The following is an 18,712-nucleotide window of genomic DNA, read 5'->3' as shown; positions in this document are numbered from 1 at the left end:
CCTTGCACCTGTGTGGGAGACCCGGAAGAGGCTCCTGGCTCCTGGCTTTGGATCAGCTCAGCTCCGGCTGTTGCAGTCACCTGGGGAGTGAATCAATGAACGTAACAGCTTCCTTTCTGCCTCTCCTCTTCTATGTACATCTGACTTTCCAGTAAAAGTAAAATTTAAAAAAAACAGAGAAGAGACCAGGACTGTGTGTTCTTGCCATGACCTTGTGCAGGTTTGTGGTCACTGCCCACACTCCCCCACACCGGGAGCCTCTTCAGCCTGGTGTGACTGGTTTGTGCTGGTGATTTGTGAAGGAGTTGTGTGAATCGGGCACAGTTCTAGACCCTGGCCTGGGGCAGTGTCCAGGAAGCCCACGGTGCGGTCGCTTGCCTCTTGGCTTCACTCCGGGCCTGCTGCAGGGACCTGGCAGCGGGGAGGGCACTGCGGCTCCAGCCCCGTCCGCTGCCCTCCCGAGGGGAAGCTGCAGCCGTGGTTTCCCTGTCCAGCACGGGCAGGTTGGCAGCAGCGCTCGGTAACCGTCACCACTTCCCCTGGTCCTCATCCCCAGCCATCCCCCACAGGGTAGCAGAGCTGAACCTGCCTGTTGGTGCTGCTGTCACGTGTGGGCAGGCAGCCCGCTCTGCCATGCTCACCCAGAGGCCGGTGTGTCTCCCTCTGCAGGGCCAACAAGATGAGCATATTCGTATTTTTAATCAGCATTCATTGAGAGAATACATAATGACAAAAATGACTACAAATTTAGTAGCAATAGACATTTCAAATTAATTTGTATTTTATTAATTTCAGTAGCCTTCTCCATTCATAAAAACTATTCCAGGGTGCGTGTGTGGGGCACATGATCTGTTCCATCTGGGAACAGGGTGTGGTGAGCGTGTGCCCCTGCCCTGCCCATGAAGCCCACAGCTGAGGCCCCTCTGCTGCAGGGAGGGTGAGGCACCCAGGGCCCACCCGCTTCGGTCTTGGCTCCTGCCTCAGCTGATGGGAAGCTTGTGTGGGATGGTGGAGCCAAGAGGAGTGGTCCGTTACTTAGCAGCGTGGAGTTGTGGAGAATGGGACGGGACTGCTCTGCCAGCGTGTGCTCTGCAGAGGCCTGTGCTGGCCCCTCCAGGTCATCTTGGGGTCCTGGAGTTGGTTGGGTGCAGGGGAAGTTGCAGAGTTTGGCTGCAGGTGCACCTGTGTTTCCATGTCCTGGTAGCATGTCCGTGTGGGCAGAGAAAGGGGTCGCTGCCCACAGTGGCTGCACTGTGACACGATGGCCACAGGCTGGAAATCAGTCATGATAAAGAGTTGTCCCAAGAACCAAGAAGCTAGGTGCAGGAACCGGGGCCGATAGCCTGTCCTGGGGGCTGTCGGTGTCACAGCCAGCGTGCACAGGGGAGGCCTTGATCTGCCCAGCGGGCCCAGGATCCTGGCGGGCTTCCGATAGCCTCTGGACTTGTGTCTGAGCCATCTGGAAGCTTAGCTGGGCGAGCAATATAGTGTGGCTCCCCTCAAGGAGAGACCCTCTCGGCCCCTGGAACTCCTGCCAGTCTCATCGTGGGAGGAGCTTGCGAGCTGGAGGCTGGGGAGCAGGTGCATGTTTTGCTCCTGGAGATGCGTGCTCTTGGGAGCAGTTGGATTTGGAGCCCCTTGACTCTGTTAGGGTCCAGGTCAGCTTTGTTCTGTGCCTGTTGCTCTCCCCCACATCCTCTCTGAGTTCCTTCAGAAATTCTGTGGGGGACCGCAGATCAGGCAGGTGCACTGGCCCACCGAGTCCTTGCTTTGCCCCTCCCGACTCTGATCCTGCTGGTTGCTGCAGCTCTCATTCCCTCCCTTGGTGTTCAGTGGGCCTGACACAGCTCAAATGAGGAGGTGGCTGGTTGCCTGCTGTGCCCTGGGGTCTGCAGGACCTGCCAGTGCAGGAATAACCGAAAGCCTACGTCGACATCCACCTGGAATACGTGGCTGCCAGGCTTCGCCCCTCTTTCTTTGTGGAGCGAGTGGGGCTCTTCCCCAGCTTCGTGCGCTGTGCTGTGGGAGTGGGCCACGTGGCTTCCTACCCTGCTGTCGGGCCTGGGCCACTTGGCCACATTCTAGATTGTGTTCGGTTTCTTGGGCCTTGCGCGGTACACCTCTGACCAACAAGCATGTGCTTGGAGATGCCAGGGAGCCAGGGGATCTTGGGGACCCTTTATTATTAACGCCTTGCTTTGGGGTCAGCTACAGATTAGCAGAGGCAGAATGGATGTGGAGATGAGCAAATGTGTAACGCAGCAGAGAGCAGGACGCAGAAAGCACATCGCTCTGCAGGGCTGCCATCGCCCAGGCCCGCAAAGGTGCCCTCCTAACAACAGGGGGGCCTGGTGGGCAAGGGCCGTGTGTGAGCTTGTCCTGTTTTACGCAGTGTAGCCCACTGCACATCTGAGCTGCAAAGTGGCACTACACTTGAGGGAGTGAATGCTGGAGGCAGCCTGGACACAGCACTTGACGGGTGGGATGGAGTGGAGCTGTGCGGAGCACTCGGCGAGAGCGGCACCTGCAGGCCCCGCGCATGGCTGTGCACTGCTGGTGACCTTGTTTCACGCTGGACACGTGGACAGGTGGGCACACAGGTAGATGGGCTGGCTCAGGTTCCCATGTGGTTGGCAGGAACCTGAGCTGCCTTCTGGGTATGCAGTCACAAGAAGGAACCCAGGGGCTCCAGGATGGAATGTGGGTGTTTCAGGGGGCACCTTAACCACTGCCACAAAGACCTAGTCCCATTTTCATTTTACAAATTAAATTTGATTATTTTGTTATAGCACCTAAAGCACAAAAGCATTCTTATTCTATATCCTTAATCTAGAAGCTTTTTTTTCCTTATAAAAAATTGTTGTCTATTTAACAAAACCTTTAAAACATTAAGGCACAGTGCACGAGAACCTGGGTCTGCACAAGAATGGGATTGCGGGCATCACTGCCTTCTCCTCTGCGACTTGGGCTGCTGGCAGCTTCTCCTGGGCACATAGAGCAGTGCCCGCGCTGGGTGCCCCGAGGTTGCCGGCCCTGAGATAATGTTGAGAAGTCCCACAGCTGCTTCCTGCCATACCTGCTGCATGCCTGTCAGTGCCGGGTGTGTTCATTGCCAGCTTCGCCCTGCACCTTGCAGTGCTGCAGCAGCCTGGCACACTGGGCTGTCAGCGTTTTCCAGCTCCTTGTCATCTTATGGGACCACCACCATCCATGCAGTCTGTGTCTGCCCGTGGTATCTGCTCTGCAAGCTGCAAGACCACGCCCAAGGCGTGAGAAGGGTTGGTTCTATTCTGAGGCTGAGGGCAAATGTGTGCCAGCTTTCACATTATTGTTGTTAGGATTTATTTTATTTATTTGAAAGAATGAGAGAGAGAGAGAGAGAGAAAGAGAGAGAGAGAGAGAGAGATCAGTCTTCCATCCACTGTTCATTCCCCCAGATGGCTGTGGTGGCTGGGGCTGGGACATGCTGAAGCCAAGAGCCAGGCGCCCCGTCTGGTGTCCCACGTGGCAGCAGGCGCTCAGGCTTTCCCAGGCACGTTAGCGGGGAGTTGGATCATAAGTGGAGCAGCCAGGACTCAGACTGGTGCTCATATGGATGCTGGTGCTGCAGGCAGCAGCTTTACTGGCCACACGGAAGCACCTGTGGCCATGTTTTCAGTTACAGCTGTCACGCTACCCAGGTCTGGCTTGTTTTTAGCAGTGAGACATCAGTAGTTTTGGATGGAGGCCCAGCCTCCATTTCCTCAGTCATCTGTGAAGATTCTGTTTCCAAGTAAGTTCGCATTCACTGTCTACATGCTGGCTGCAGCATCTTACAAGGAAATGCAGCTCAACCTGTAAGAGCAACTAAAGGGAGGACCCAGTGCTGAGTCCTCCCCTGGCAAAGTGCCATGATCCATCATGGGCACCAGTTTGTGTCCCAGCTGCTCCACTTCCCATCCAGCTCCCTGCTTGTGGCCTGGGAAAGCAGAGGACAGCCCAAAGCCTTGGGACCCTGCATCCTCGTGGGAGACCAGGAAAAAGCTCTGGCTTCTTTGGATCAGCTCCACTCCAAGCTATTACAGCCACTTGGGGAATGAACCAACAGATGGAAGACCTTCCTCTCTGTCTTTCCTTTTCTCTGTTAATCTGCCTTTCCAATAATAAATAAATAAATCTTAGAAAGTCAAGGTAATTCAGAAAGTAGAATGGCCAGTTAATAGAGATTTCCACCCCCCCACAGCATCCCAGGATAGAAAGGGAAGGCCACAGAGGCAGGCCAGCATCAAGTGGAGTCATCACACTGGACCACGTTTGGAGAAGTTATTTGTCTTTGAGCCTCGATTCACTGATCTGTAAAGTGGGGGTGACAGTGATGATCTTACAGTGTTGGGTAAGCCTATCTTCAGGGAACCTTCAGTAAAGGGGGGCGCCCTCAGAGTGCCCTCTGCTTCTGGATTCCTTACACTGGGCTGCAGGTCTCGGCTGTCACGTGGTAGACTTGGACTATGTAGGATTTTAAAGTTGAAACTAGAAGGAGAGAGGGATGCCTGATGCCCGGGGGTGCCAAGGGAAGGTGGGTGTGTTGGCCAATGAGAACAAGTCCCTTCTGAGAGGGTGTGCAAGCTGCGGTGTGGCCAGCTGCTCTGGGGACCTGAGAGCGCCTCTTCAATGCAGTCACAGACCAGCCGCGCCCCACGACCATGCCACCAGGACTCGCTTGCTGTCTTTGGGGCCATCTGGATGCCAGTATGTCTGCTGCCCCTAAGCCAGCTCTTCCCGTTGTTCCCATTGTGTCCAGGGAGGGCCTCTGTGCGCTACCCTGTCTGCAGGGGGTGTGTGGTGTGGAGCTCTGGTTCCAGGCTCCTGGGAAGAAAAGCAGCGGCTGTTAAGCCTGAGGGTAGGGGAGCAGGAACTAGGGTGACAGGTGACAGGAGGGCTGCACCTCAGGTCTGCCTCTTCAGAGAAAATGCTGCTTCCAGTTGTCTCTTAAAATGTCCTTAATTTGTTTTTCAGTAATCACAGATGCTGTTAATTGGACTCACATATACTCTGTGTGCCGTAAGTCATCTATTGAATGGCGAAGTGTTCATGTGCTGTGAGACCTGCCCTGCTCCAAGCATCTTGGCTTGTTTAGCCTGGAGGATGTGGACCTGGGCCTCTGGCAGCCTCAGGGGCTGTGCGTGGCACCAGCAGGCAGCCAGGGATGCCCGAGCCTCCCACCACAGTTCCTTTCTCGCATCTTAGAGTTGGAGAGAGGGGCAGAGTGGGGCAGGGCAGGGGACGGGGCCTGACTCTAGGTGCTGGTGGACTCCTGGTGCTGGTGGACTCCTGGCAGAGGCTAGGTGTCTTCCACCTCACACAGGACTCGCCTGCCTTGTCCACAACCAAACTCTAGAGGTCAGGAAGTGTGGGTTGTGAAGCTGGAAGCTTCTAAAAGTATGTGACTTCAAACATTGTGACATGCACGGGGTCTTCGATGTCGCTATTGGGCAGACTGAAGTGTGGTTCCAGTCAGCTGGTGCTGCTGTTCTCTGCACGTGCCCATGTGTGGGGGGCGCGGCTGCTGCTGGCACTGTGCGTGAGCGTGCAGCCTGAGAGCCTGTCTGTGCTGTGCGATGCCAGAGGGGGCCAGGGACTTGGGCACAGTCTCCCTGCCTCCCCCGGGGCCCTGTCGCTCCACCTGTACCCACACCTGTATTCCTTCCTGTCAGGAGCAGCTTGGCATCCGGGCACGATCTGTGTGTTGTGGGGAATGCAGCCTGGGGCAGGAAGGAGCCTTTTCACAGGAACATGGCCCAGCAAGGATGGCACATAGAACACCAAAATATTCCCTCCACGGCCACCGACAGACACAGTGTCTGCTGCCCATACCCCCTCCTGGTGAAAGGACTGGGGTGCCTGTCAATCGTCGCTGTTCTCAGGAGTGTTGGGGGTTTGTCCTCAGGCCCCTGGCTGGAGCAGTCATGTGCTCCCACGTGGGCATCCACCTAAACAGCAGATGGTCATGTGCTGTTCCCTTTTTCCAGTGCATTTGAAGAGCAGAGGTCATCCTTCCCAAAGGCCTGTACCAACCTAGCTGGGCCAGGAAGTGACCCAGGTCCCACGCAGGTGGCAGGGCCCGACCACTTGAGCCATCATTTGCTGGCTTCCAGAGTCTGTAGCGACAGGGAGCTAGATGGGCAGCTGAGGCCAGTCTCAAACCAAGAGCTCCCAGATGGGAGGCCAGCAGGCCAACTGGGTCCTAACCACTGGAGTGAGGTGTGTTTGGTCACAGCCCGACTGCCTGGAATTTAGTTTACTGCTTCTCAGACACTGGGCACATTTTTGGTTTCTCAGCTCAGAGACCGTGCCCATTCCCCAGAAGACCCCATCTTGAGGAAGAGCGGGTAGCTTTCTGCTTTTTGCTTCCTCCCCATGTTGTTGGCCTGAGCCCTGCCTTGGGCCACCTAGGGTAGCAGTTGGTGTCTTGCTAAACCGTGGTGGCTTTAGAAGCACTGGAGTGGCATCTGGTCCTCCTTGGGTCAGGATGCATGCCTTGCCCTAGGGTGTGAGTCATGGGGCCGGGGGTGGGGACAAGAAACTGCCACAGTGTGAGCGGTGTGCATTTTCACTGAGGCCGCCCTGAGGGCTTAGGTGGCTCTGTTCCTCAGGGTCATCGTCCCAGATGCCCCACTCTCCACCTGCTGTCTTCAGTAGCCACAGTGAGGTGTGAGTGCAGGGGCATCTGCAGACAGTGCGGGCCACGCTCCTCCTCGGCGTTCTTTCACAAATGAGATGGACACCCTGAGGCTCCACTGGGCGCATCCTTGGGTCTGGGCTTGACCTCTTGGCTGTGGTATGTGTGGGATCAGGGGCGGCCACCTGGGCCTTCCTGCCTTCTATGCCAGCCACCACCCCTGCTGGCTTCCGAGCCTGGGCTGCGCCTTGGGTGCCTGCAGTTACTAGGAGGCCTAGGTTCTCCCTGGAGGCCTCCATCTGTGCTCCCAAAACCTTCATGAAAAAAGGGGACCTTGGTTGAGTAAACAGGCCTGATTGCATGTACGCAGAACCTCAGCCATAGCCGGCATGTTACCTGAGGTGACCCTTGAGCCTTAATTTGGGAGGGAAAGGGAGAAGGTTGATTTTTATCCAGATTTAGAGTGAGGTGCTAGAAGTGGACATGCATGGTGATGGCTAATAAAACAGAGCATTCAGGTGGAAGTAGAGCCCCTTGGGGACCATCGCTGTCCGCAGCACTGCGCCCTCAATCATGCTTATGCCCCTGGGACAGCAGTGGCCGAAGTGAAGTGATGAACCAAGGCGCACTGTAGTCTGTGTGTGGCACAGTCAGGCCCATTATCAAGGCTGGTTGACCAGAGCAAATTCTCCTGTGCTTACCCTGAGGAGCTAAAAATTAATTCTGATTGCTTTTAGGTCACTTTTTTATAGGGAGCCAGGCACTAGGAGAACAGAACTCTGTAAGCAGGACCCGTGCAGCAGGCTGCCCTCCAGGCTCACGCCCCCTGCAGGGCCAGCTGGGCAGTCTTCCTGTGCCGTACAGGCCGTGTGGGTGGAGAAGGCGTGTCTGGGGCACCCCGAGGATCACACGTGTTCCTTCCTCGGCCTGACCCTGCCACGGTTCTCCTGTGGGTCGAGTCTTTTTTCCCCTTGAGCATTTATGTGCTGGATTTGAAAAGCAGACATGTGCACACACAGATTTTTCTATTCCCTGCTTCACTAACCACATACCTACAATAGTTAGGGCTCTGCCAGGTGCCAGGAGCTCCAGCTGGGTTGCAGGGACCAGGACAGTTAGCAGACCAATGTGAGATACAGGCATTTCAAGTGGCAGCATAACCCACTACATCACAAGATCCACCCCACGATCCTGCCCTCTGGGTATAGGGCAGTGTTAACAGAGTGCACACTGTGACGCAGGCGGGACGTTAAGAGGAAGGGCCACAGGCCACGGAAGTGTTAATAGAAGTCTTGCTGTGTTGTTGGATCTGTTTTATGAAAAGATGGTTCTGAGACAAGTGCCAGTGAGCTGCCTAGCCTGTGTCCTGGTTTGGATGTCAGCCCTCTGGGCTGCCTCCCTCTGAGGACGCTTTGTCACTCTGGTTGCAGTAGGTAATACTGCTGGAGACCTGACAGGGTTTTGTGGAGGCTGGGGGGACTTTTGTGAATTTTTCCAGCATGTGCATGTGGCTCTGGCTCCCACATTGGGCCTGCCCCACCCCAAGCCAGAGTGCACGTGTCGACGGAGCAGACACCGTTGCTGCTGGGCTAGGCTGGTTCCTTGCAGCTGTGGGGCTGGGGATGTTCATCGGAATGGCAGGGTTGTGGCAGCTCCTGCTTCGTGCTCTGGGGAGCTGCTGAGGGGACGCCTGGGAAGGCTCGGGATGGGACCCCACCCACAGCACGTCTCCAGGTAGCTGCTGTATCAGCCGCCTGTTGGCAGACCCTTGTCAAACGCAGGTGACCTTGGACCAGTTCTCCAGGTTCTGGGTGTGGCTGGCTGATTAGTGAGGGGCCAGGTGGCTGGTGCTGCTCAGACAGTTTGGTCTTCTGAAAAGAGCCGCCTACAGCGCCAGCAGCCAGGAGCCAGGGCCATACTGTGAACTTGACGGGGCAAGCCGCCCATGCAGTGCACCCGGCCCTCACAGGTGCCCTTGCTATCCAGAAGAGGTTGGAGACACCTGTCTGAGCACTCCATTCTCTTCCAGGAACAAGTCCACTGCCAACGGGGACTGCCGGAAAGACCTGCGGGAGCGGAGCCGCAGCCCCATCGAGCGCGCCGTGGCTCCTGCCGTGAGCCTGCACGGCGGCCACCTGTACACGTCCCTTCCCAGCCTCAGCATGGAGCAGCCCCTCGCGCTGACCAAGAGCAGCGTGGACACCGGCAGGTCAGCCGGTCTCTCGCCCACCCTGACACCCGTAGAGCGGCAGCAGGTACGCCGTGTACAGGACACACGGGGCTGGTTTCAGTGGGATGGCGGCAGAAGGATGCAGGGGCTAGGAGGGGAGGGGGAGCATCCTCAGCTCCAGCTGAGCCAGGCATTGCAGGGCAGGCAAGAGACATTGCAGCGGCTCTGGGAGCCACTGCCCACTGAGGGCGCTGGTGACCTGAGGCTGTTTAGTTACGGGAATTGCTGTGGCTGTGGGACAGCCTGGGCTGTTGGCTGCCCACCGGCCACGTCACCTTTGCTTCCCAGGGAGCCCTCAGCCGAGCTCCTTTCTGCACCAGGAGATGTGGGGTGACCATGTGTCCCGGGCAGACATGGATGCTCACTCCAGCGGCCCAAGGGCCCCGGGTGGCTTCCTCCTTCTGCCTGATAGGGGACTCTGATTTAGGGAGGTAAGACCAGGAAGTGTCCCCTATTAAGTGGTAGCTTCTTGCTCAGAAGGAAAGAATAGCATGGGAGTGCCCTGAGCCAGGTGGGATTCTGGGACAGTGCCTCGTGTGTGGGCAGGGGGAGGGGAGGCTCTGGAGGCAGGCTGTGCCCCCTCGTCATTGTGTCTCCCTTCCTGTCTCAGCAAAGCGGAAGCTCAGCCAGGAAGGCCCTAGCACTGGGTCCTGGCCGTGGCATAGTTGGCCAGCCTTTGACCCCGGTGCAGGCTTAAGCCTTGGGTCCTCTCCCGTGTGTCCTCTTCCCAGACAGAAGGCTGACAGACCCTTGGGGGCCCTGTCCTCTCCCAGCTGTGGGATGGCAGGGAGATGCAAGTTCCCCGTGACTGGCTGCGGCAGAGCCTGTCCCCCCCGTGGACGTGATCTGTGCTGGGGATGCACACGCACACCTACACCCACCAGCTCTAATCCTGTTCATTGCAGAAATAGAGACTTGGGTCCTGGCTCCCAGCTTTCTCATCTCAGTTCACTTCCGGTCCTGGGAAGGTGCATGCCAGCCCGTGAAGGAAACCCCTCCCCCCAGTGGCATCGCTGTCGCCTCTGGTGACTGCTCCTCCTAGTGACAGCACAGCCATGCGCCTGGAGACCAAGTCTGATTTTCAGACTGATAGTCTAATTCTGCGATACCTTGCCCGGGGTCTGCCCTCAAGTATGCCCGGTGGGGTGTGGGGGAAGACACTTGCCAAGTCCAGATGGTTGGGCAGCAGCTGTAAACAGGGGCTGGAAGGGGCCAGGCAGCTCAGAACAGAGCAGGACTTGGGGGACCTGGCCACACGGGGAGCAGGAGGCGGCCACTGCTCCAGAAGGGCCAGCTTGGGAGCGGATGCACCGCAGGGCTTGCTCGGGACTGACTGTTGCTTTGCGGTGTGATTTCAGTTTTGAATAGAGGCGCGTGTAGGTTTGACAAGTTTGCTGGGCAGAACAGTGGGCAGAGGGCGCTGGGAGGGCCTGTCGTGCCTGGGAACCTGGGACGGGCTGGCACCTGGGACGGGCTGGCACCTGATGCCCTCTGTCCTGCAGAACCGGCCCTCAGTCATCACCTGCGCCTCCGCCGGCGCCCGCAACTGCAACCTCTCACACTGCCCCATCGCACATAGCGGCTGTGCCGCACCCGGACCCGCCAGCTACCGGAGGCCACCCAGCGGTAAGTGCCTGGGCCTGCATGGGTGGAGAGGGTGGCACCCCCGTGCTGGGAGGGCACCCCCTGTCCTGCTCTCCCAGCTGACCTCCCTGTTCACCCCACTCCTCCTGGCAGCGGCAGCCTCCTGTGACCCCGTGGTGGAAGAGCACTTCCGTAGGAGCCTGGGCAAGAACTACAAGGAGCCCGAGCCGGCGCCCAACTCGGTGTCCATCACGGGCTCCGTGGATGACCACTTTGCCAAAGCTCTGGGTGACACGTGGCTCCAGATCAAAGCGGCCAAGGATGGCGCGTCCAGCAGCCCCGAGTCAGCCTCACGCAGGGGCCAGCCCGCCAGCCCCTCCACCCATATGGTCAGCCACAGCCACTCCCCCTCGGTGGTCTCCTGAAGGGGGTGCCTCCTTCCAGCCACGGGCGGGTCTGCATGGTTTGCCTGAGCTTCGAACAGTCAGTGCTTAGAAAAACAGGGGGAGATGGGGTGGGGGGAGTGGGATGGTTTATTCGCAAAATCCGTGTTGCTGGGACAACTGTTCTGTACTTGCTTGGCATTTGTGCGCGGGGCCCTCGGACATGACAGCAGGAGCGACACGGAGCGTCTGTCCTCCTGCCCCAGCTACCAAAGAAACCTCTAAGGCAGGCTGCCACGCCGCAGCGCCCGCGGAGCCCTTCATCTGTGCGCCCTTGCTTCCTAAACCCAGGGTGTACGTGTGCGTGTCGTGTCTGATTTGCACTACTGGAGGACAGAGTTGCCTACCCACTTAAGGTGACCGAGGACAGCGTGTGGTGTGCAGAACGGTGGTGTCTTGTAGGTTGCGGGTCTTCCTTTGCGTGGATGTTGGGCGTGGGCGCTGGCCTGCACACTATGACCCTACATGCTCTTCCTAGGCCATGCTGAGGCCAGGCCTGGGCCTTGGGGTGGCCGCACCCTTGGGGTGTGGTGTGTACAGTCAGTGAACAGACCCCGCACTCGCTAGCTTCCCTCGAGCTAGTCTGTTTCTGTCAGTTACAGTCCTAGGTATACTTACTGCTGGTACAGTTGTACTGAGATTTGTATGCGTTACTCAGTTACTCTGGGGCGCCCTCCGCCGCCCCATCCCCCGCTCGCTGCAGGCCCGGCTCCTGGGGCTTTCCGTCTTCCACCCCCCAAACCCAGGCCACTCCTGGGTGACCACCCCACAGCGGATGCCCGGGCCGAGGCCATGAACATTCCTGACTTCATCCAGTTATTGCTGTGTGCATTACCGTTTGCTGAACTAATAGCTACTAACGAGAAACGAGGTGCCGGAGGCAAGGCGCCACCTGCTCCCTCGCGGTCGTCCCGCTCCCAGCTGACCTGGTGAGGCAGACGGGGCCACAGCACCCTTGCAGCTCCGGAGACCAGAAATGCGGGGGTCCTTGGTGAATTGTGGACGAAGGTCCCGCCTGCGGGGGAGGGGGCTGAGCTCTCGCTGCGGTCGCAGGGCGCCTGCAGCCTTCCCAAGGCGAGCCCCCGGCCCGGGCCATCGCTCTGCCCTGCTGGGCCTCCCGGCCCCGGCCCGCGTTCTCTGTAGAACCTTTTTTATATAGGTAACTTTAAGACCATCATTACGCTGCGCGTAAAGAATGTACAGGGACATTTGTAGGTATTTTTGAAGAACAATTAATTTGTTAATGATATGTAGCTATTTAATTTTCCCCTTTCCTATTGTAATCATTTTTTTGTTGTTTGGAAAAAAAAGTTGATCTTTTTTTTTGCCGTAGATTTCTGTCCGAGTGCGTGAGCACAGTTATCGGAGAACACTGCGTCTGCACCTAGCCACTAGTTTGTTACTGCTGCAGGCTACTGAGCGCCCGCGGGAGCGCGCGCTGACCTAGCTGGGATAGGCAGTGCCCAGGAGGGTGGTGGGAGAGCGGGCACCACGGCCTTGGGAGGGCCCAGGAGGCGCCGCCCCTGCCCTGTCTGTAAATCTGTAATATACCATTCTCTGTGGCCTGTTTTTCCTGGAAAAAGGAGAGAAAAAAAAAAGTTTGGCAGGCCATCTTTTTTTTTTTTTTTTTTTTTTTTTTGTACTTCAAAGTAGCCTTAAGAACAATAATAAAGTGCTCTTAAACCATACCGAGTGAGCGGCGGTCGGCGTCTCCCCGTGGACCTTCCTGCTCAGAATGGCAGCCTGAGCTGGAACTGGACTTGGGTTCCTATGGGGTGCCTTGGACAGGGTGGGCACCAGTGCCAGAGCACCCCTCAGCACCTGGCTGTACAGTCAGGACTTCTGAGTCCCACGCAAGGGAGGCCCTGGGTGGAGCCAGTGGCACTGATGCACTGCACGGGCAGCGAGCTCGCTCGTCCTTGGACTCTCCACGGGGCCAGGCTGGCAGAGCGCTCACAAGGACCCCACCGTCCCAGTGCCCAAAGCTCCCAAAGGTGAGAGGCAGCATGGGAGAGCGCCCGCGGGTGCTGCCCTTGCCCCCGCTGCTTGTCCTCACTGCCACCCTGTGAAAGCCTGAGTAACTGACAACTCAGGACAAGAAAGAACAGCGCAGCTGGAAACCAAGTCCCAGAAAGGTGGCAATACCAAAGCCAAGGTTATTATTACTGACTTCCGAGCGAGATGACGAACCACGATGCACAGCGAGGGAGGGGCTGCAGTCCCAGGCGGCAGAGCTGGTCGGGCGCTGCCTCGCGCTCACACGGCCTCCTCGTCACTCATGTCCCAGATCTGCAGAGAAGGCGAGACGTTCGGCTGAGGCCCACGTGCCAGTGCCACCCACAGAGCCGCTTCAGTGTGTGCAGCTGTCACGGAGACAGCAGTGCGGGCGCTCCCGGGACACCCGAGGTCCGGCAACCTCTCCCCGCACAGAGAACCTGATCTAAGACAAGCCCCACAGGTTGGCAACCAGGGCCCAGAGCAGGCCTGCATGTCACCAGGCCGTGCCCACCCCCGACGCGCTGAGGTCCCTACTCCCTCAGTGCTCTGAACCCAGGGAAACTGGGTCAGGAGCTGACGTGGCTCTCAGCAGGAGCCCAGAGGCAGCCAGACCCCGGTGGGGACCCTCAGTGTGGCCTGAGGGGAGGGTGCATGGCGTGACTGAGGGAGACAGGTGGGCTGGGTTCACTCTGGATTCCCTACACCTCACCTTCAGACCTGCAGCACCCCAGCACAGGCTGCAGCTGGCCTGGCTGCCAGGGGAACACTACACCCAAGGTGGCTTGGGGAGCCGGCAGGCCCAGCCAAGCTCAACACCAATACCAGCCTGGCTTTGAAGGTGCAGAAATAAACACAAAGAACATTTCCCTTCTCCTGGACTCAGCTGCCCGAGCTGGGGTGGTGGGCATCCCTGTCACCAGCCACTCTGTGTGGCACAGGACTGCGCTGAGATGCAGCTGTGGAGAAGGACTGCCAAGGCCTGTCCCTTCCGCCCCACCGCTCGCAGTGCTTACCCAGTGTGCCAAGAACACACTGATCGGGTGACACAGAAACCCCTGGAGTGTTCCGTGGTGGGGAGCTGTGCAGGCCTCGTCCCCCGCTCTCCCCACTCCACACGTCAGGCAGGGCTCACAGCTCAGGCTGAGCTGCAGGGACGTGGGGAGGGGGAGCCACAGGGCAGCCCTGCAGGAGGTGATGGCCCCCCTCACCACCACCTGCCTGCCTTTTGGGGGCCGGCCAGGCACTTGCTTAGGACTAGTCAGGGGTCCTGCTGGATATGCAAGTCCCCAGAGGACCACCACAGCTCGCCCTGACTCCTCAGTGCGGCTTGCCTGCCCCCCAGGCTGGAGTCGGTCAGTGTCGTCCTCACCATGTGCTAAACTGCCCAGAGCCCAGGCCGCACCCGGAGTACCCCATGTGGTGCCAGCGCATCCCTGCCACGGAGGAAGGGTGTTTGTCCTGGGGAGGTGTGGTTGGCAGGAGGCCTGCAGAGCCCAGGTTGGTCCTCCCTAGCTCTCTGCGCCCCTGCTCGCAGGTGCTTCGTCCCCTACCTGCAGCCAAGTCAGAAAGACCCCCGGGTGTGGGCTGGAACCTCCACGACTGAGCGCCACACCTAAGTGTTCATGGGTGTCCAGCTGCAGTCTGAGGGACAGAGGTGCCGGGGGGGCAAACCCAATGGGGAGCCCTGTCCCAGGACAAGCCCCCATGAGCAGGAGTGTGAGGACAGGTGAGAAACCCCATGGCCAGAGTCGCTGGGGGTCAGCCTTCCCTAGGGAATGGGGGAGCTCAACAGGGTCTCACCTAAAGAAACCAAGCATATTTTCTGGATCTCCGTGAGTGTGGAGGAAAGCGCAAGGTTTGTTCGCAGCCTGTGCTGGCACCTCGGGCCCAGAACCAGGACAGAGCCAAGCGCGTGCTCGCTCGTACAGGAAGCCAGGGTTCAGTGACAAAGGCCCAAGTGGTGGGATCTGATGGTCATCCCAAAGGGACAAGGCCACAGTTATTTGCGAGAAAAGTCCACACCTTACATGGTTCACAGAGTCCATGGCAAGTGTCGTGGGGAGAGCACGGTGCAGTCCTCCCCAGCGGGAACGGGAGGGCCCAAGGCGAGACCTCACAAACGCATCAGCAATGCCGCATGGGTATCCGCTGTGTCAAGGCAAAAAACTACAGAGGAAATACCCCAGCGTTCCACAAAAGGCCGGCTCTGACATGGAGAAGAGAAAGCTGGATGAGCTTACAAAGGGGCAGGCCCCAGGTGTGGGCAGGCCTCGTCAGAAATGGTGCTGGCCTCACTGTTAACCAAGAGGACAGACTTCCTAGGATGCGGAAAGGAGTGAGCACAACGGGCAAAAACTGATGCTGGTTCCGTTCCCACATGGCTGCACATGGCAGGGCTAGGCCAGGACACGGCCAGAAGCTTCACCCAGGCAGCCCAGGTGGGTGGCACCCTAGTGGGAAGGTGCCCCAGTGCCACGTGATGGTGCAGCCAGTGCACCCCAGCTCTGAGCCCTGAAACTTGCAGCATTTGACGAGGCCACTATGGAAGTAAGGCAAGACATGAACCAGAAGGCAGCTGGCATTGTGGCATAACGGGTAGGCTGCTACCTAGAACACCAGCATTCCACGAGTGCTGGTTCATGTCCTGGCTGTCCCACTTCCCATCCTGCCCCTGGCGGAAATGCCTAGAACGCTGCCCTAGTGCCAGGGACCCTGCACCATTAGGGAACCAGAAGAAGCCCTGTGCATTAGCCTTGCACAGCCCACAGCTGAGGTTCACAGGAACGGGCACGCTGCGTGTCTGAGGTAGGCCTGTGCAGTATCCAGTGGCCCAGCCTCTGCAGAAAGGGCTCGCCAGGCACTTCGCAGAGGGCCTGGAAATGCTGAGAGATGCAGCCACTGGAGAATGGAGAACCAAAGGTCCCAGCGTGGATAAGCAAGCACCAAGCAATGCTCTTACTGCTAGGCACCAAAAGGGGCTGGCGTGTGGCACGAGTTGAGCCTCTGCCATGTTGCCCCACTTCCAGCCCAGCTCCCTGCTGATACACCTGGATGATGCAGTCGTTTAGGCCCTGCTAGCAGGTGGGAGACCAAGGAGTGTGGTTCTGCCTGGCCTGGCCCATGAAGACTTCTTTGTAACACTGCCATTCAAGTAAAACAGGCAGCATTTAGAAGGATTCCAGTGTCCTCCAAGAGGAAATAGACAAAGCGGTACACGCTGTCAGACACCGGTGCCCGTGATGTGTCCCAGCCAGTCAGCCATGTCCTGCATAGGGGGGACAGGAGCAGACGGGCTGGACAGAGGCCGGCAGGGCGTGAGCCCACGGCAGCACGGGGCCCTCGGCCCGGAGGCTGCAGTGACACATCAGAGGTGCTCACCATGACACACGTGCGCACTTTGTGCTGGCACAGCAAGTTAAACCAAAGTGTCTAAACGACATTAAAAGGTGTTGTGTGCAAAGACAAACTGTGGACTTTGAGACCCCATGTATACACAAATTACATTTTGCACCAGAAGTATCATTTCTTGGAAGGTCCCTCCTGGAGGGAGACCTCTGTGCACCTTAAACATAAGCCAACAGGCAGCGGGCCAAGCTCTGACTCCTGGAGAATACAGCGCCCCCTGCGGGACGGAGGCTCACCCTCACACTTACAAGGTGTGGAAACAGATGACTGCCTGGAACCCGGCTGGCTCAGTCTTAGGGGAGACTGCGCTAGCTGTGGACAGTGAAGAGGAGGAGTCCACGGTGGGGTGGAGGCAGTCCTGGGGCCATGTCACGGAGCAGGGAGGGGCTTCTCAGGGTGGGACCACACACGCCCTAAGGGCCTCCGACAGCTGGATCCTAAGTTGGGGGTCCCACTGGTGGACCACACCACCTGTTATGGGCGCAGCAGTTAGCATGTGGTGAGTGGGCGTTACATGTAAACACAGTACACCATGGCTTCAAACCTTGGTACTGGTCCCCCTGATCTGGTAATATGCAGTTGAGGGTCACCAGGCCACTTTGGCCCTCTGAGCGGCTGCATTCGCTTCGGGGTCCCCCAGGTGGGCAGGAGGGCAGCAGGGTTCAGACCCAGATCCCTGAGGGAGCTGGAAGAACAGAGGAGGCATGCGCTCACCCCGCCACCCTTAGTACCTTCAGGGTGCAGCGGGGGCCATGAGTGTCCACAACCAGACCCTTCCCACAAGGACACTGGCACCCGGCGGAGCACCAGCAGCTTGAGAAGGAAAGGCAGGGCCATGGAGGGCTTGGGTGTGGACAGGACGCTCTGGGCCAGCAAACTTCAGCTGAGACCACAACACATACTCCATCTCTCCTCCTGGAGGCAGAGCTGACAGGACCCGCGTCCTGGCACCTCACACACCATTGAATTTGCTGAGCAGGTCCACTGACACGGCAAAGCCCTGCCGGCCAGCGTGAGGCCAGCACCCCCCAGGTTCCCTGCAGGAGGGGGAGCTTGGAGCATGCATCCTACAGTGGGTGGAAAACTGCGTCTGATTCGGGAAATGCAAGGCTTGCCTCTTCCCAGGCAGTTCTGGTGAAAGAGCCTGGGAAGGTACAGACAGGGGAACCCAGGCTCTGTCCTAGGACGAAGCAGCAGGGAACAGAGCCCTGGCCAGTGGTGCGCGGCTGCCTAGGGTGCCCCCATGGAGACTGAGTCGGGCAGCAAGACCTATTCCAGTTGTGCCCAGGAAGGCCCCTTCTAGAAGGGGCACATGGCTGGTGCTCTGCTCAGCTCTGCCCACAGCAGTCTGGTCTAAGCCCTAAAGGGTGGAACATTCCAGCAGAGGCCTCCAGGCCAGAGGTCTTGGGAAGAGGTTGGGAAGGTAGGGAGCAGGGCTGGGTCCGGGCAAAGGCTGAGAGGACAGGCTGGAGGTGGGGACCGTGTCTGCAGAGCTGCTGCTCCCCGGGCTGGGAAGGATGCCGCGGCAGTGACTGGGTGAGCAGTCAGCGGGCCTAGGAGGGAGCTGCTTCTGCGTGGGTTAGGGCCATTCCTTTAGGGACGAGACATGCCAGTTGCTGTGCCAGGGTCTTGGGGGCTGACCACACATCCTGCTGACACAGGGCGCCCCACGGCTCCCTGGGCACGGCAAGCACGAAGCCATGGTATGCAGTCCCTGCCCAGCTGCACGTAGCCAGTGCCCACCATGAAAGAGGTCATTCAGGAAGATGGCCTGGCCGTGGAGCCGCCTCTGCAGCCTCAGCCGGGGCAGGTGTGAGCAGGACGCCCAGGGTGCCTGGTCCAACCCCAACCGCAATCCCAGGCCACGCCACCGATCGTGCTCGCCACCCTGTCCACACCTAAACACAGCCGCCCCACAAGCAGGCCTCTGCTGGCTGCGGTGCCAGCTCGGGGCCGAGGGGCCCGGCTCTGACAGAGCTTTTCTGTCCTTGGCTTCCCCTGTCCCCGCTGGATGGCCTAGCTGCAGAGCAAGCTGTGGGGCTGGGGGCTTCGCGCTGGCCACCATTTCACCAGCTGGGATGGTGGGAAACGCAGCTCCAAGCCAGCCCCACGGTTCTCAGCTGGCTACAGCTTGGAGTCCTGGGTATGAAACAGTAGTTGAACATCTAATGAATATTTTCTAGAAGCCCATTTTGTCAACAATTCAGCGCCATCTGCTTCCGGTCTCTAGCTTCCCGCTCTCTCGGCCCGGTCAGACACCGGGCCTGCTGCACTGAGGGCCCAGCTCCGACCCTGCCTCCCACCTGTGCTTCCGCTGCCTGCAACGGCTGTGTAACAGCCCTGGTGCACAGAAGGGGGGTCTCCCCTCTCCCAAGCAACCCCGAGAAGAAGCTG

At 58.5% G+C, this 18,712-nt stretch overlaps 2 protein-coding genes across 4 annotated transcripts in view; one reads left to right on the top strand and one right to left on the bottom strand.

The window, feature by feature from the left end:
• VGLL4 (vestigial like family member 4) overlaps positions 1-12,498 on the top strand; it is a 114,841-nt gene extending 102,343 nt beyond the window's left edge. For all 3 annotated transcript variants that reach the window (XM_040995209.1, XM_040995208.1, XM_040995210.1), the window contains 3 exons: positions 8,688-8,913; positions 10,391-10,514; positions 10,626-12,498. In XM_040995209.1, the coding sequence (XP_040851143.1) occupies positions 8,688-8,913; positions 10,391-10,514; positions 10,626-10,897 (622 nt within the window). In that variant the 3' untranslated portion in view covers positions 10,898-12,498. The remainder of the gene's footprint in view (positions 1-8,687; positions 8,914-10,390; positions 10,515-10,625) is intronic.
• Positions 12,499-12,557: 59 nt separating this feature from the next.
• Positions 12,558-18,712, bottom strand: part of ATG7 (autophagy related 7) — a 143,197-nt gene continuing 137,042 nt past the window's right edge. Inside the window, exon 19 of the mRNA XM_040995198.1 lies at positions 12,558-13,204. Coding sequence (XP_040851132.1) covers positions 13,172-13,204 — 33 coding nt within the window. The 3' untranslated portion in view covers positions 12,558-13,171. The remainder of the gene's footprint in view (positions 13,205-18,712) is intronic.

This window comes from Ochotona curzoniae, unplaced genomic scaffold, assembly GCF_017591425.1.
Source record: "Ochotona curzoniae isolate NIBS_2020 unplaced genomic scaffold, NIBS_Ocur_1.0 contig_908, whole genome shotgun sequence".
In the NCBI taxonomy this organism is placed as follows: Eukaryota; Metazoa; Chordata; class Mammalia; order Lagomorpha; family Ochotonidae; genus Ochotona; species Ochotona curzoniae.
The sequence above is the reverse complement of the archived record's forward strand: the minus strand, read 5'-3'. Positions and strand labels throughout refer to the sequence as shown.